The 15,754-nt window shown below is 53.4% G+C and overlaps 5 protein-coding genes across 5 annotated transcripts; 2 read left to right on the top strand and 3 right to left on the bottom strand.

Annotated features, from left to right (window-relative positions):
* Window positions 1–836: 836 nt before the first annotated feature.
* ASPACDRAFT_78894 (putative MFS transporter) lies at window positions 837–3,223 on the bottom strand. The gene is made up of 2 exons (XM_020205287.1): window positions 1,528–3,223; window positions 837–1,455 (listed from the first exon to the last, which is right to left on the bottom strand). The coding sequence occupies exons 1-2, from the start codon at window positions 2,954–2,956 to the stop codon at window positions 1,268–1,270; spliced, it is 1,617 nt and encodes a 538-aa protein (XP_020056321.1). The 5' UTR covers window positions 2,957–3,223; the 3' UTR covers window positions 837–1,267.
* A 4,642-nt stretch (window positions 3,224–7,865) lies between these two features.
* ASPACDRAFT_119906 (uncharacterized protein) lies at window positions 7,866–9,726 on the top strand. Its single transcript, XM_020196296.1, has 4 exons — window positions 7,866–8,568; window positions 8,627–8,662; window positions 8,733–8,801; window positions 8,863–9,726. Exons 1-4 carry the CDS (start codon window positions 8,239–8,241, stop codon window positions 9,562–9,564), a joined length of 1,137 nt encoding a protein of 378 aa, XP_020056320.1. The 5' UTR covers window positions 7,866–8,238; the 3' UTR covers window positions 9,565–9,726.
* Window positions 9,727–10,393: 667 nt separating this feature from the next.
* ASPACDRAFT_43617 (uncharacterized protein) lies at window positions 10,394–11,121 on the top strand (the record flags this gene model as incomplete). The annotated part of the gene is made up of 4 exons (XM_020201293.1): window positions 10,394–10,514; window positions 10,604–10,663; window positions 10,744–10,894; window positions 11,004–11,121. The coding sequence occupies 4 exons, from the start codon at window positions 10,394–10,396 to the stop codon at window positions 11,119–11,121; spliced, it is 450 nt and encodes a 149-aa protein (XP_020056319.1).
* A 168-nt stretch (window positions 11,122–11,289) lies between these two features.
* On the bottom strand, window positions 11,290–13,123 carry ASPACDRAFT_119904 (uncharacterized protein). Its single transcript, XM_020196295.1, has 4 exons — window positions 12,873–13,123; window positions 12,527–12,819; window positions 11,831–12,437; window positions 11,290–11,758 (listed from the first exon to the last, which is right to left on the bottom strand). Exons 1-4 carry the CDS (start codon window positions 12,947–12,949, stop codon window positions 11,446–11,448), a joined length of 1,290 nt encoding a protein of 429 aa, XP_020056318.1. The 5' UTR covers window positions 12,950–13,123; the 3' UTR covers window positions 11,290–11,445.
* A 420-nt stretch (window positions 13,124–13,543) lies between these two features.
* pigc (phosphatidylinositol N-acetylglucosaminyltransferase) lies at window positions 13,544–15,395 on the bottom strand. Its single transcript, XM_020196294.1, has 2 exons — window positions 14,966–15,395; window positions 13,544–14,893 (listed from the first exon to the last, which is right to left on the bottom strand). The coding sequence occupies exons 1-2, from the start codon at window positions 15,315–15,317 to the stop codon at window positions 13,728–13,730; spliced, it is 1,518 nt and encodes a 505-aa protein (XP_020056317.1). The 5' UTR covers window positions 15,318–15,395; the 3' UTR covers window positions 13,544–13,727.
* Between the last annotated feature and the right edge of the window lie 359 nt (window positions 15,396–15,754).

Raw genomic sequence — 15,754 nt, 5'->3', positions numbered from 1 at the left:
TGTTCGCCTTCAAGTAATGCAGTGGACTCGAACCCCATCAAAATCGCCAGCGATTTCATCCTTCGTCTGCCGGAAATCCCTGTTTGAAGATGTGATTGGGTGACTCTTCATCGAGACTAGCTCCGCCCATTCCGCTTTCCGGGACGGCAGCCCTGGGGCTTGGGCTCTTGGGAGACTTGGTTTCAAACCAGGTTTTTATTTGCGCTAGTCCTCTTGAGGGATCTGATCATACTGAAGGTGGATGGATAGTGGATTAAGGACGGGTTGAGAACCCACCAGTGAGGGCAGCTCTTTTCTTCCCGTCCACAATTGAGAGACCTCCGCCTTCAGGGTTCGACTGCCAAGCACTGCCTAAGGTGTCGAAGGTGTCGACATGTGGGCTTTGGAGGACGGGAAGGACCTCGCTAGAATTACCAGTGAAGGAGGGGCATTCAAGGAGGCTCCAAGCTAGGCAAGGCTAGACAAGGCGGGCATGGAATTGTTTTTCCTGCGCTTACCTCCATGCATCTACTCGAGTACATCTAAATCCAAGTTTCCTCTTCCTGCCTTCACCGCTGACGTCGTATCCCGCGTCATGATCGACAAAATAGTTGCTGCACCTGCAGCTACAGCTGCCTTCGGCCGACTAGGATTTGACTCTGGAACGAATCTGAATCTGCTTGCAGACCGATCACTGAGCGTTAGACAAGCCGACGGCAGGTGAGAGTGACTAAGCAGTCTAGAAGCTGCAGTGCAGTGGACTGGCAAACTCAGGCGATTAGTAACCCACGGCGGCTGTCTAATGTTCTGCCAATCCCAAAATCCGGGAAAAGTCTCTGTCAGTCGCCATGGAGGCTGTGAGCCAGGCCTTCGCCTTCGGGTCAGTTGAGGCCCACCGAGCATTTGACATCAGTCAATCCATCGGTGAGTAAGCTGTGAGTGTGAGCCTGTGAGACACCGGATGGCCATACCCAGGTTTTGTTTTTTTGTCCAGCTGGGCAACTTCCGTCCCGATCTGATGGGTCTTGATCCGTCAGCTATGACATTTCAGTAATGTCAAAATCGTCCTAGCTCGATGCATGTCTACCGTATCATAAGCAAGGTAATATGGCGGTGTTCTATAGGTACTGTACAAATGCCGATCGCCAAGTGATAAAAACAAGATTTGCCCCAATCTCGCCGTCCAATGGGCATTTTCCCGTCAAGCGAAACGGAAGGACATCGCGGATCAGAGATGAACGGCAATAGTGCCCCTCCCACGAATAGTACACATCAAGAAGGCATCTTTCTAGAATTTCTCCATCAATTGCTTCCTCACAGTCCACATGCGAAGTCTTTTCCCATAGATATACATAGGGATGGTGGCCAGTAAGCAACCCAGCTGAATCACTCCCAATGCAATGAACACCAGCCGGGATCCTTCGGCATCCAACCAGTCCACGATGAAGAGCGAGAATATGAGTCCATGGAACACGTCTGCGGGAAACAGTTAGTTGGGTGTTTTGTTGAAGCGCAGGGGTCAGCCGTGGGGAAGGGGGCAGTACGAACTTTTGCTCCAATTGAGTGTCACCAGAGCTTCACCAGCATACTGCCGGTAGCTGTCGACACAAAAGGTAATGGATGTCGTACTCCCAAGGCAGCATCCAAAAGAAACAATACCAAAGAATATGGTCGGCACAATCCACATATCGCGCTCCTCGGCACTCCATCCAAATCCCATGAGACCAATGGTTGTGGCGAGAGCAATTGGAAGCGCCATGACCAGACGAAACTCCGGCTCGTATATGCCTCCATTGCGCCGTGTCATGTACTTCACAATGATATCCGAAACCTTGCCCGCTACTGCAGTTCCAAGGAGACCACCCACGAACGGCGAGATGTACACCAGGCCAACCTGCAAAGCCGTGAAGTTGTACGTATCTCGCTTTTCGTAGATAGAGCCGACTGCTTCGGATATCACGATGAGCCATCCCACCGAAAGAGCGTATACCGTGGCGGACCACAGCACTGCGGGATAGGCAAACAATATGAACGGTCGCAAGGCAACACGAAACCAGTTGTCGTGAGCAATGCGCCCATTCCAAGGCCGGAGGTAGTACGTGAAGGAAATTCTGGGCTGCTCACGGAGTCGGTTGGTGTATTGTGCTGCGGGAGTAGCTGGCGGAGCAGGGTCCATAGACTCACTACGAGCCGGAGAGAGTTCAAAGCGCCGACCCGTCTCGAGCTCCGAGGGAGATACCGCCCCCGGAACAGGTGGAGTGAGGAAACCGTCAGCTTTCTCATAATCAGCAGGATGTGCTGCTTCTGGGCCTGGCTGGCTTGCAGAAACTTCAAGCGCAGGGGTGATTTGATTTTCCTGCTCTTCATTCTGTACCTTCTCCAGATCGTGGGTATCGCCTTCACCAGCTCCATCAACAAAGCCAACGTGTCCCTTCTTGGCCTTCTTTGGTTGGGCAGGAGCCACCTCCTCATCTGGCGACGGATCTTCCAGACGGTGGGCATGTGGGTGCCGGCCTCGGAATCCATGGGTCATGATGTTTGACATTCCACGATAGATGCTGGGGCGTTTGCGGGGTCGATGAGGTCGAGGGGTGCGGTCCCAGAATGTTTCTGGTACAAAAAAGAAAAGAAGGACAAGACAGGCGCCGACAACCATGGCAACGACCCAGAAGACCCAACGCCATCCTAGGCTGCTAATGATAGCTGCACTGACCAAAGGAATGAGGTTTTTGCCCCCTAGCAGAAGAAGCGTGTAGATTCCAACGCGATATGCCCGTTCATGCAAGAAGAAAATCTCTGCAATAGTTGCGGACGGCAGACACTCGACCGGGCTTACAGCGATCCCCTGGAAAATGCGGGCGACAACCAGACTGGGATAGTTGGGTGACAGCGCACACCAGACGGCAGAAAGGATAAAGAGCGTTGCGCCCAGGAGATACACTGGGCGTTTCCCAAACAGGATAGCTGTTGGGGACATTACCACAGACCCGACCCCAAGTCCCAGCATGTATAACCCCGTGGTATAAGCTACCCTTTGAGTGGATACACCATAATCCGAGGCGACTTGCTCGAAGCCGGCAGCCAGGATCGGGGTCATGCCCCCGCCCATCAGGCAATAAAAGCCTAAGGATACCAAAGCCGCATCTCGGCGCCATACAGGCCAGTTTAGTGGATCGTTTGCTGAATCATCGGGCTGTGGGTTCAGGATAATCTGACCGTTGGCGGTCTTCTTCTGTGGTGGGACGGAGCGGGACGAAGCCCGCGATGGTGGATAAGGTGAAGGTATGGAGGAGCTGGATTCACGATGCGGTTGGTGCCTCAACCCCAACGGCTCGTTGCGATTAGAGGAGAGCAGAAGGACCGTTCCTGTGTTCACATTGTGAGCCGGCACGTTCTACCACTACCAACCGGAATCTCCTGCCACTCACCAGGTACCTCATCGGTCTCTTTGTCACTTAGAATTCCGAGCGTGGCTTTGGGACGATAAGAGTCATTGTTCTCCGCTTCTGGTGCTGATGTCTTCGGCGTCCCTTTTCCAAACAAACCGGCGAATCGACTCTTTTTTAAGCTGGGCTGCTCCGACGCCGAAGCCAACGGTGATCCTTGAGAAGCCATTATGATGTCGCAAAGAGACGAAGTGGGACAAAAAAAATTATCGTGGTGTCTATAGATTGAGAGGTAATCTGTGTTGATAAAGCATCTTGTCAGCTATCAATTTCCTATTCCGTACGCGATTATGGACTGACCGACGTCACCAGACAAATGCTCAGCTCGGAAAGCAATAGCGGCGCCTCAGCATTCTATCAAAGGCCAGCAATTGAATTGGTAAGGGGACGGGGACGAGTCTTCGAGAGGCAAGCAGATAAGAAAAATGATCACAGCCTGCGATGAACAAGCAGAACCGGCCACGGTGCAGACTCGTCAACAGACATGACTAGCAGTGGGAAGATGATGACATCTTATAAGAAAATGAGACTTTGGCCAAGGGGTCCCAATCAAAGGCTAAACCCAGGAGGGTGGAGGGAAGCGAGTTCAAACAGAAGATATTGACAGGAAGATTATATTTGAGGAGTCGGTGAAGGTAGTCTAGTCAGACAATTAGGATAAAGATTTGGCTGATAAGGAGGAAGATTGAAGGGAATTCCTCCATAATTTTGGGCCGCGGGAATGAAAGACGGCCACCCAGTGCTCCATCCGTGCACAACCGCAACCGGTGATTGGCTTCCCGTCTCTAGCTTCGACTACATTCAATGCGCCCGACGGACTTCTTGACTTTGGTTTGTGCTGAGCCCCACCATTCGGTAGGCTCCAGAGATCAGATGTTCAATCCTATCCCATTCATCATGCGCTCTGGACGAGGATGGAGGAGGAGAACGGGCTTTGCTTTGCTGTTTCAGCAACGATGACGATATGCACTCATGACCTGTCTGCAGATCCGGGCTCGAGACCAGGCGGAGAGGCGCAAAGCCAAACTCGACCTCCAACAAAAAAAGGCAACCCCTCTATCCATTTCTCCATCCTTTTATATGGCCCTGTCTCTTAGAGATGGTGAAACAAAAGCCCTGTAGCACGCAATGGCTGCCAAAGGTCTTGTTGTTGTTGCTTCAGCATAGTCCTGACAACAAACCAGGTGTTCCTCCACATTGTCTCCGCTCATGGGTCATAACGTCCTTGTAGTTACAGGACATGGTTGTACAGAGGCCTTGTTGTAGGCTCATAGCCTTGTCTGCCGCGGGGGATCGCCCCCTCTAATCGGTAGTGGCGGAGGTCACCTGATGCAGTCACGAGTTTGTGGAGTCTGATGCAGGAGTGCACGAGGTGAACAGCTGTCATTCACAACATCTGCAGCGACGTCAGCGTCAGCCATAGCAACCGCGTCCTACAAGAGTCAGAAAGGTAGAAGGGGCAACAACAGCAAATAGGAAAGAGTCGCACCAGAAAGGAGAATCGGTCCATGATGTTTGCCTTGACCGGAATGTGACATGTATGGTCTTAGCAAAAGGGGGGATCGGTGGGGAAAAATATTGGCGGGGAGTTGAGCAGAACAATATCTGGTTTGCCGCTGTGCGGGATGAATAATGCAGTGATTAGCAGGAGTGTCAAGAATAGTCTGGATTTTAGCAGACATCAACAATAATTGATCTTCAAGCGGGTCGGTATAGAGTGTTCATCTCGATTCCTTATGCCCGTTTAAGCTTGGTATTCGCTGCTTGTACCTCAACACGCGGGATTATCTTACCCCGCAAATGCCGCAAATGCAGCATCGTAACCTACTTTCCTTCATCTACAGCGTACAAAAGCTCCCACGTGACCTCTCATACTCCCCCCCTTGCAGATGAGCGCCATGATCGTTCATGTTTCCGAGCCTCCTCAATTCTTTCCTTGTGAAGAACAACTCTTTTCCCATACTCTGATCTCCAGCAGCTTCGGGCGTTGACCAACCGGGTGAGGATAAGAAGAGAAGTTGACCACCGGCCTGACTTTCCATCCGAGATTGCCAGCAAGTATGCGCAGTGAACTATGGAACAGATAAATGTGAAATCAATGTGATTGTCATCTCAAGGCGGCATAAGCATGATGATTGTCCATACAATACAAATAAACCTGTGCATTGACAGAGTGGGTCAATTTGTGACGGGCTACAACATACAGCCTGCAGCCCATCAATGCGACACTGCGTGCCACTGCCTCCAATGCACAGTCTTTTATTGCCCGCATCTTGCATCCGCCCTCTTCCCACCTATCTTCGTCCCAACTGAAAGTCTCGACTTCTTCGAGTTCGATACCTGCAGCATTGGAGCAGCAATTCTGGCTCAATTCTACTGCATCTGCAGGACATCGAAAGACGAGAGGAGCATGGCCTCTGAGTCCGGAGTCGATATCGTCAGCATCAACCGGAAGAGATGGTCTGCGATGTCTCAAGCCTGTGCAACATCCCACTTCTGTAAAAGACAAAGCTAATGGGTCCAGTTGGAAGGGATGGAGGCACCGTCAGGTCTACCTTTCCGCACAAAGGTTGCATGGGGAGCCACCAGAGCCGGATTGCTAAGGCTGTTTTGTCGTCGGACATCCCAGCAGGTTCAAACCCAGAGCGTACCGTGTCTTGTAAGTCAATCACAAGGGATCCGGAATTTTCGGGTCAAAGCAACGAAATTGGATGAGAATATCGGGGGGTGGATTTGTAGTCGTAGTCGCTTGTGCTGATATCGTAGTGTGTCTGTTTCAAGGACTTGAGTCATGATCGGATGGCGGCGGTGTTTCTGATAGTACAATTTCGATGGAAGTCGAAATCTAAACATCACATCAAAATCGAATCATCAGCCATTCTAGGACCAACTACCTGCAACGACGCATGGAAGTCATTTCTGCAAGGAGGCTCACCTGGCAGTGAATCGTGACTACCGCTTAGAGCACCACCACAGCCGATCAAGCGCATAGGGGCCGTCAAAGAGTAAACCTTCCGCAGGACTAGCGTTGCTCTCTCTTACACCTGATCATCTGGAACACAAACGTGCTCACTTCTCCCAGCTGTGATTTTGTCACTCGTGAAACTTCTCGTTCCCCGATATCAGCCTTAATCACATACCTTCCGAAACAGGATCATCCGTCCGCGCAATCGAGTATCTTCACTCTGATCAGGACGACAGAGACGCGTCAATCCATCGCCCAAAGCCTGATATCGCATGCATCGCGTTCTGCACAGAATCCATCAATATGGCCTAGCAATCTGGCTCTCAAACACTGAAAGTGATCCTCCACTGGGGCTGATCGCATACGGCTCTGGTTTCACCTGGGTGACCGATTGTTGACGTTTGTGGTAGCAGACTACATTGAAGATCCTAGTTATGAAGTCATTGTCAACGGCAGTCTTCCCATTTTCTAACCTCTCATTCAGATCGGGATAGTCGACATCAAGTAGCAGGAGTATGGAACTCATTGTGAACGCCACGCGTTGCTTGTCTGGCTTTCACTAACAATGGCCCGGCTATCATAATGAAGCAGAAGGCAGTACTCCGAGCATGATCGAAGAGCAGACTAGACAGTCGAGTGGAGCAATGATCTGAAGATTGAGCGAAGCATATCACGACGATTTTTGCCGCCGGGGGAACAATGGTGACCATCCAATTGCCCCCACTGAGCTCCCCAAGACACCGGTCCGCACGCAGATGTCAGACGAACCAAAGCCGGAATACGAACAGATAATCGTTATTGATAGTACCGATGGTCTGGGACCCAGTTCGTCGAGTGCTGCTGTGAACTCAAGGTTGATCTTCGATGCTTGGAAGACGTTCGTCCCAGACGGCGACTCCCTCTCCTTCAGATAGTCTCAATGGATCGAGCCGTCGACGAACCACTGAACGATAGAAGGAAATGTGGTCGAGTGGGGCTTCAACACGGGGTCCGGGAAAACAAAGTTGTGTCTCTCTGGTCTCTCTCTCTCTCGTCTCCGACCGGGAAGGGAAGGCGACTGTAAGTGATAAGGATGGTGGCCAGACCCTGCATCTGATTCTGCAGGTGGCTGATCCGGAGATTCCACCGCTAACGAGCTATACAGCGATTCAGGTCTGCATCACAGGGCATAGCTACATGAAATAATGGGTTCTGAGATAAGAGTTAAAGATCGATCTGAATAGTTCGAGACCCCAGTGCTTTAAGTTAACATTATGTTTATTTGCACCTGTGGTCCGGCCGGAGCCAAGAAAGCTATTGATTGCCTGCTGGTTGGGATGGCTGTCCGTGCCAAAGCCCTAACCAATGGCAACGCCGGCAGATGATCACCAACACGAGGTACTGTACCGCCAACAAGCAGCCAAAAGCCAAAAGACGAAAAACATGAGAGAATAAGACAGAGCCCAATGTGAGAGCTCATTCCGAATGCAGGGAGGAGAAGCCCCTCATCTCAATTTCCCCATCTCAACTCTCGGTTGTCTTTTGAGTCTGTACCTTATCCTCTCGGTCGGAGACGATGTCATCATTCCTTTGTCTATGAGTGCCTCAGATTCAGATACGAATCCCTGTTTCTTTATTCAATCTTGAGTGTTAAAACTCGCGGTCTCGCCAGCCGAAGGCTTTGTGCGACCTACACAGCCAGTTTTGACGACCTGCTCAGCCTTGTCTCACGGAATAAGAGGGAAATTGTTCTCTGTCTCTTCAGCCCCCTTTGTCTGCTGACCCCTCGCCACGACTCTTACAACTCATGCTGCTACTACATCTTGACTTTCCTTTTTGTTCTCGTCGTTAACTGCAAGCACCATCAAGATGTCCTATTACGGGGACGCATCGTCGATAACTTCGGCGGCGACGACTGCGGCGACGACGTCGACGGCAAGCCGCTCCTCCACCTCGTCAGCAACAACGGGCGTGGCGACACACACGGTCGAAGTTGGCTCCAAGACCTCTCCCCATGGGTATTCTCCGCATAATATCACCGCCAAAGTTGGCGACGTGATTGTATTCGAATTCTATCCTCGAAACCATTCAGTCGTGAAAGCCGACTACCTGGCGCCGTGCGTGCCTGCTAGCAAGTCCGTCTTCTACTCGGGAATCTTCAACAGTTTCAATGAAGATGATGGCGATTTGGTCGGACCGGTACTGCCTCTGATGTATTCTTTTCGAAACTTGTAACCTGACAATCATTTTGTGTTAGCCACCTACATGGTCTCTCGTTGTGAACGACACCGAGGTATGTTCTTGCCGCCCTCTAGCAGGACACAAGCGACCTATATGCGACAGCAAACTGATCCAAGGCACAGCCAACCTTCTTCTACTGCACAGCCATAGATTCCTGCCTTGTCAATGGCATGGTAGGCGTCATCAATCCTGTACGTCTCTCTTCCAACCCTCTTGTCTGTCTGACCACGTCAAACTGATTCACTCTCATAGAACGAAACGATGACCTGGGAAGCGCAATACGAGAAAGCAAAAACCTACCCCTACATGCTCGTCCCCGGGCAGTCCATGCCGGCCGAAGGCTCCATCCCCACCTCCAACAGCACCGCCAGCTCCAGTCCCTCTGCCTCCTCGTCTTCCGGATCCGGCGGCCTCAGCGGCGGCGCCATAGCCGGTATCGTCGTGGGCTCCGTCGCCTTCGTCGGCATCTTGGGCGCATTATTCTTCCTTTTGGGACGGAACAGGGTGTATCAGAAGTGGATGTCCTCACAGGACGGTCGCACGGAGCGGACGGCGAAGTGGGCGGCCATGTTGAGCCCCGGTCATGGTGGCGGGGACCAGGCGCAGAGCCAGGGACACGGACGGGGAAAGAGTGACTACGACGCGGGCGTCGCCGGGCTGGGGGTTGGCATGATGCAGACGGCTCCCGGACAGCCTCTCCAGCAGCAACAGCAGATGCAACAGCCGTACGGGGACTACGGTAATGCGCAGTCTCCCGGAACGGCGGTGTATGCGACCAGTCCGGATCTGTCGGGGTCACCGCCGCCTCAGAGTCAGGGGGGTCATTGGAGTTGGGATGCACAACAACAACAGCAGGTGTACCAAGAGCAGGGACACGGGCACCAGCCTGGGCATGTTTATTATGAGGCGATGGCGAGCGGGCCGTCGGAGTTGGAGGCTACGAGTAGGAAGTGAGAGTGTGGTGTAAATGAGCCGAACTACGTGAGCGAGGTGTTACCAGAACGTGCTTGACGTTGCATGATGCTGTGTTGTGTCTATACCCTTCTTGATCCAAACTGTCTGTAGGGGCTTCGGTCCGTCTCTTTCATTTGATTTTCCTTCTTTGTCACTTTTTTGGGAGTTACAAAGTATATAATATCGATAAGTCAACGGCACGAGCTGTGAGTTGTATGCAAACTGAGGCAACATCTCTCCCATCCACAAAAGTTGTTCAAACCACAGCCAGCAGGGCAGGAAATCTGTAGGCTGCACTCTATCCACGGTGAAACCAACCTATATTCCAGCGAACTATACCTTATTACTCCCTCACTTAATTAGCATCTCCTGATCCCGCGCCGATCCCGCCGAGTGGAGACGAAGTGGATAATCCCAAACGACGCCGTTGTAACAAGCTTAAATTACCCAAAATTTCCCCAGTCCAAAGAGCTTCTAGACTGGTCCGCCTGATGATTCCTGCCGTCTGCATCTTCCGTCTTCCGCCTTCACACACAACCCCGTCTTTCGGATGAGCCCACAATTCTAGAATCCAGAATCCCGCCCACGGAGGCTGATCCACATGAGCCCCTGGGTTTCGGTTTCGCCTCGATTCAGGACACGTACATCCCGGGGCCGGGAAGTGTCAGATAGAGAGTTGATCGATCGAATGGCAGTCTGATGGTGGGTTCGCGGAGAAGCAGGCATCTATATAAAGGCCTCCACCTCTCGCCCAACTCTTCTTTTCTTCTCAACAGCAACAGCAACAGCAACAGCAACAGCAACCTCCCGTCTGTATCGAATTGCCAAAATGGTCTCCGCCAACTCCCTCCTTTGCGTCGTCCTCAGCGCCGCCTCCCTGGCCGCCGCGACCCTCGACCCGGCCTCCACCAACACCAAGGGCAAATGTCCTGGCACTTATAACTGCTCTGGTACCTCCTGCCTCGCCTAAACATACTACCTCAAGCTTGACCTACACCCACGAATGCACCATGCTAACACAAGAGTGTGCAAAAAACAGCCAGCAAAGTCTCCACCGCCATCCAAGCCGCCGAGTGCTCGCACAACACCCGCACCTCAGGTACGTTTCCCCAAACCCCCACCCCCACCCCCAACAACCCCCTTACCTTTTAGAAAAAAAGAAGATTGACAACGAAAAAGGCACCCAAACCTTCGCCGTCTTCGTCACCGACCACGAGTACGACTCCTCGTACGGCGCCCCCTACGGCACCTGCAGCGCGTACACGTGCACGGCGCCCACGGACGCGGAGATGACCGACTCGGACTCGGATTGCTGGACGTTCTTCTGGAAGTATGTTGTCCCTTACCTTTCCTACCCTATATCCTGGAGCCCCGAACCTCCTGTGGGGGTTGGGGATTGTTCTGGGTAAGGATGTGGGCTAACATAGGCGAAACTGCAGCGACAACGGCGAGTCCTCTGGGGTCGGAACGGGGTGCATCAAGAGCCCGACTGATGGTACTTGCGGGTGTGAGGACTCGGATGGCACTTTTGTTTATGGTTCGGATAGCTGCACTTAGAGGTTATGTGTCTGGAATATGAGTGTGGGTGTTGGGTGTGGGGCTGTGGCGAGTTGATCTCGCCCCTTTGGGGGGGGGGGGGTTTAAGATTAGGTAGTGTACTGTATAACAAGCTGGAATATTGTTTGCAAGGTTGTCTTGGGATTGGGTTGAGTTTTGGATAGGTTGGTGCACTGTAAATGATCTCTCTCATTCTTTATCATTGCGTGTCCGCTCTGCACATAAACCAAATAAATTCTGCGTCGTGCAAATGGGTACTTCTTATACTACATTACACATAGACATACATCTAGACAAACAATTGGGGTCAAGAATGGTGGCAGGTTACCGCGTGCTCGCCCCCTTCTGCATGGCAGACAGATGCTCCCACGCCAGGGTATCCTCGCCCAGACTCCAGGCCATGATGCCGCCGACCTGCTCGGCGTCGACGATATCCGTGAATTTGCGGCCGATCAGGTCGCCCGTGTCCCAGCTCCAGAAGATGTTGATGCTGTCGTCGAAGTAGTACTGGCCGCCCATGGTGGCGTCGGTGGTGCCCTCGCTCAGGGCGCGGCGCCACGAGTCCGTGATCGAGATGCCCTTGCAGGTGCCGTAGTCGGAGAGGCAGCCCGCCTGGCAGAAGTCGTCGGTTGTACCGCTTTCGCCTTTCGTCAGTTCACATCCGAAGAGAGATCATGATACATCTGATGAAAACACAAGGGGGTCATACCAGTTCCCGTACTGACTGCAGCACTGGCCAGAAGGACACTTGGTCCCCTTGTCGAACCCACACGTGCCATCGGTGGACGTCTTCAGATTACCCGGGGCGGCGCTCATGGTGCTCTTCTCGAAGGTCAAGGCGCCGGACTTGCCGTTGTCCGAGCCGTCGGCGTTCTCCATGACGGCCGCCTTGCAGCCGATGGGGTTGGTCTTGCAGTCCGCGTTGGGGTCCGTGGTGAACCACTTGGCGTAGAAGGCGAACCCCAGGTTCATCTTGCTGCTTTCGAGGCCGATGGCCGCGTACGCCTTCAGCGTGGTGTGCGAGTCCACCACCGAGGTGTGGTGCATGGTCACGTTGTTGCGGCGGTTCATCAGGTCGTAGCTCATGATGTTGACCATGTCGACCGACGGCCAGATCTTGGGCCCGTTGGTCGGCGTGAACGCGATGAAGTCCTCCAGCTTGCCCGGCACGGCGATCGACAGCAGCTTGTTGGGCCCGATCGCGTCGCGGATCGCCTTCAGGAAGAGCGGGTAGTTGTCGATCTCCGGCACTTTTGCGGAGTTGGGCGTTTGGCGGTAGTCCTGGCCGTTGCCGCCGGGGTATTCCCAGTCGATATCTGTAAATGGGGTTTACCCACGGATTAGGGCTGTATAATCCAGAGGATTGGAGGAGGGAAGGGGGGAAGGGGGGCGGAGGGCAAATTACCAACGCCGTCCAGGCCCAAGTTGTTGATCATGGTTGCAACGTTCTTCGCATAGCGGGTGCGAGAAGCCTCGTCCTTGGATCCCTGCGAGAATCCAGACGTATCACCCCATCCGCCGATGGCAATCATGACCTTGGTGTCGGGGCCGAAGCGGTTGCGCATCGTCGACACGGACTCAAAGGGGGTGAACTGTGGGGGCGAATCGGAGTTGAACAGGGTCGAGGGTGCGAACGCCATGATCGCGTGTGTGATACCCTGGGTCTTGTCCTTGCCTGGCAGGTTGGCCGTATGGTATCTACTCGATTTTCAGTACGTGATGAGGCGAAGATAGCAGGCGGGCAGACTCACTGGTCGATATACATTGCCATCCGCAAGGCTGCCGCGCACTGAAGGCCCATCAGGGCCAGTGCGAGTCGTTTGAGCATGATCGTAAGTTCGTTCGTGTCCTGTCTCGTCGGGTTGTATTTGGGCGGTGGTGGTCGATGGGTGGTGGGTGTGCGCCCTGGACGGAATCAGGTGGACAGCGCGCGCAAAGTGACCGTCACCTGCTTTTTTGTGTCGCCGAGTGGGCCAGCAGGGGTAATTAACTGACAGCCTGGCGAGGATCCAGAAATAAACACATGGAGACAGCCCTCCATTCCGACCCGGGCATTTTGCTGCCTCCTGCCTAGACCTGGGGTTATCGCCCAGTCATGGGCATGCATTTGAAGAATTTCCCGAGTCCACAGCAGACTCCCAATGACGGGTTGAATGGGATGATTAAAGTGTGCCATGGTAGATACGGTATGGAGGTTGCTCCATGCCTGCACCTTGGATGGGATTCTTCTTTGCGTCACGGCCGGGATTGCTGCGGTGTTGATTGCTGGCAGCTCCAGTTGGCCAGCATTCCCGCCGACATTCCGTAAAACAAGCATGCCTCAACCGCCTCCCGGCACTGCGCTTTGTTCAATTCTGAAACAATTACACAAGTTAGGGATGCAGGAGGCTATCGAAGCCAATTCATTGTCTTTCCTTGGCCTCGTACAGTAGACTCATGTCAGATCTTACACGGGGGGAAGTTAAGATGTTAATTTCACGGTTCAAATCCATGTTCATATGACAAGCGCTAGATTCAAAGTCTTAATACTGTATGGGTATCTTGTAAAAGTATTTCTCAAGCTGAAGTCGTCCACACGACTGGCAACTGGGCTGCGCTGCAAATCCTTAATCCCAGTGTCGTCGGATAATCGGTCGGGCTGGATCCCACGGCCCAGTCACCACATTCTTATACTTCTGGAGGCTGATCAGCCACCAGCTACATCCTCCCATAGTCAGCGCCGTCAGGATACTCCCTAAAATGGAACCGACCACAAACGCCGCCCATCCGCCACGCAGGGTGATGCCTACGGCACCGCCAGCGAAGAGCACCAACGCCAGCGTCAGCAGAACATGGCCGGTCCAGGACACATGACGCAGCTGCCGTCGGAAAATGGGAAACAACCCAAAGACCTCCATTGAGAAGAGCATCAAGCTAAACACATGGGTGGTGGATGGCAGTCGAGACGCTAACACGGTGGAAGCCATCACGGCGGCGTTGGTAGACAGGGAAGCCGGGAATTTGGTGGCGCCTGCGCCCTCCCCGCTTCCGTAGTCAAAGGAGAAGATATTCATGATCAGCAGCCAGCAGCTCATGGCCCAGATCGAATCGCTGGCGGTCGATTTGGTAAGCGACTTTAAGATGGGACTCAGTGCGAGCAAAGAGAAGTAGATCAGGAAAGCCGACTTGACGGTAGAAAGCCGTTGGCGGTTCCTCGAGGAGAACATCGGCGACATGTCCGCCTCGGACGACAAGCCACCCAGCGGACCACTCACAGGGCCAGATAGGGGAGACACTGGTTCCTGTCCGCTGCCATCGACATCCCCACCGCTTCCCATGCTCTGTCGGTGGGCTGGCTCACTGGATTCATTTTGTGCCATGGACAATCCCAGCCCATGGACCTGGTTCTCCTTCTGCCCGCAGGGACGCGAACTAGCGGTACCGGTCGACGGGTTGACAGAGCTAGTCATGGAACTCGAACTCGATCCGTCATCACCTTCTGGTGATGCTCGCTCAGCGACCTGCACACTCTCCACATGTTCCCGCAGAATCCAAGAATCCCAGAAGATCCAACCCAAGGCAGTCCCGACACTGCCCCAGCACACCACCGAGACAGGGCTCACGCGGCCCTGCACAATGCCAACGAAACAGCATACGAAGATCGCTACCGAGCATACATGTTGTACGATAACCGTGGAGTCGGCCACGAGAGGCCAGAAGTCGTAAGGGCGTACTCGAGGATTGCGCTGCAGATGGTCCAGGAAGGTCTCTGTATCCGTGTAGTTGTCGGGATCTGGGTGTCTCGATTAGTAGCTTACACCAAGAACCGAAAGAACTCATAGGTCATCTCGCGATTCAATCTTACAGGACTGTTTCACCCAGAGTAGCTTTTTCCAGGCGCCCTTTCGTCTCCTCCGGCGGCTGGTCCCCCGCAGCTTTTGTACCTCCTTTCGGCCACCACCACCGGCTCCTGGCACGGCCGGCGGCGATCGCAACGCTGCCACAGCGTTGGGGTTCAACACGCGCATGGAGTGGTCAGAGTGGGCCGGGGTAGGCCGCGCGCGCGGCAGCGAAGAGGTGTAGTATGCATCTTCAGGGGCGAGCCGGGTGGGATCCGGGAGGGCTCGTTGCTCTTTCAGGCCGACGCTGCGGTTCGGATGGGTTTCGACGGGCACCGGGGGCGGAACGGGAGGAGGCGAATCGGACAGCGAAGGCATCGAGCAGGACCCGGACTCATGCTTGAAGCATGATGCGATACGAACGAGATAGATAGAGCTGAAGTTAGGATAGAATCACCTGAGCTGGAATCCCCCCCCGTTGGTGACGCGAATCGCCAAATCCGGCACGCCGCCCACGTGGGATTAGTCAGCCATCTACTGAGCTTGACTATGTACTGTACAACTACCCAGCAGTAAGTTATGCTGTCACCTAATTGCGGTCCAGGAAGCAGGTATTAAGTTGAAGGATCACTCAGTACTGATGAGCAATGGGATTCTTACTAAAGGCTTATACACGGCCATATTAGTGCCTGGTCCCTGCATAGTTGTCACTGTACTGATCAAGTCTCAGTCCATGTCCGTAAACAGCGACTTTACTGTACAATATACATCATTTTCTACTGGCTCCGTGTCCTGCTCACCAATTATAATAAGTG

Source organism: Aspergillus aculeatus, assembly GCF_001890905.1.
Source record: "Aspergillus aculeatus ATCC 16872 unplaced genomic scaffold ASPACscaffold_8, whole genome shotgun sequence".
NCBI classification, from domain to species: Eukaryota; Fungi; Ascomycota; class Eurotiomycetes; order Eurotiales; family Aspergillaceae; genus Aspergillus; species Aspergillus aculeatus.
Note: the sequence above shows the minus strand (reverse complement) of the source record. Positions and strands in the feature narration are given on the sequence as shown.

Coding starts and splice junctions, on each gene's coding strand:
- ASPACDRAFT_78894 (XM_020205287.1), bottom strand. CDS start 2,956: ATGTCCCCAACAGCTATCCTGTTTGGGAAACGCCCAGTGTATCTCCTG. Junction 1,456..1,527: donor GACACTCAATTGGAGCAAAA/GTTCGTACTGCC, acceptor TGTTTCCCGCAG/ACGTGTTCCATGGACTCATA.
- pigc (XM_020196294.1), bottom strand. CDS start 15,317: ATGCCTTCGCTGTCCGATTCGCCTCCTCCCGTTCCGCCCCCGGTGCCC. Junction 14,894..14,965: donor ACTCTGGGTGAAACAGTCCT/GTAAGATTGAAT, acceptor CGAGACACCCAG/ATCCCGACAACTACACGGAT.
- ASPACDRAFT_119904 (XM_020196295.1), bottom strand. CDS start 12,949: ATGCTCAAACGACTCGCACTGGCCCTGATGGGCCTTCAGTGCGCGGCA. Junction 12,820..12,872: donor ATGGCAATGTATATCGACCA/GTGAGTCTGCCC, acceptor AAAATCGAGTAG/ATACCATACGGCCAACCTGC. Junction 12,438..12,526: donor CTTGGGCCTGGACGGCGTTG/GTAATTTGCCCT, acceptor CCCCATTTACAG/ATATCGACTGGGAATACCCC.
- ASPACDRAFT_119906 (XM_020196296.1), top strand. CDS start 8,239: ATGTCCTATTACGGGGACGCATCGTCGATAACTTCGGCGGCGACGACT. Junction 8,663..8,732: donor TCGTTGTGAACGACACCGAG/GTATGTTCTTGC, acceptor TCCAAGGCACAG/CCAACCTTCTTCTACTGCAC. Junction 8,802..8,862: donor TGGTAGGCGTCATCAATCCT/GTACGTCTCTCT, acceptor TCACTCTCATAG/AACGAAACGATGACCTGGGA.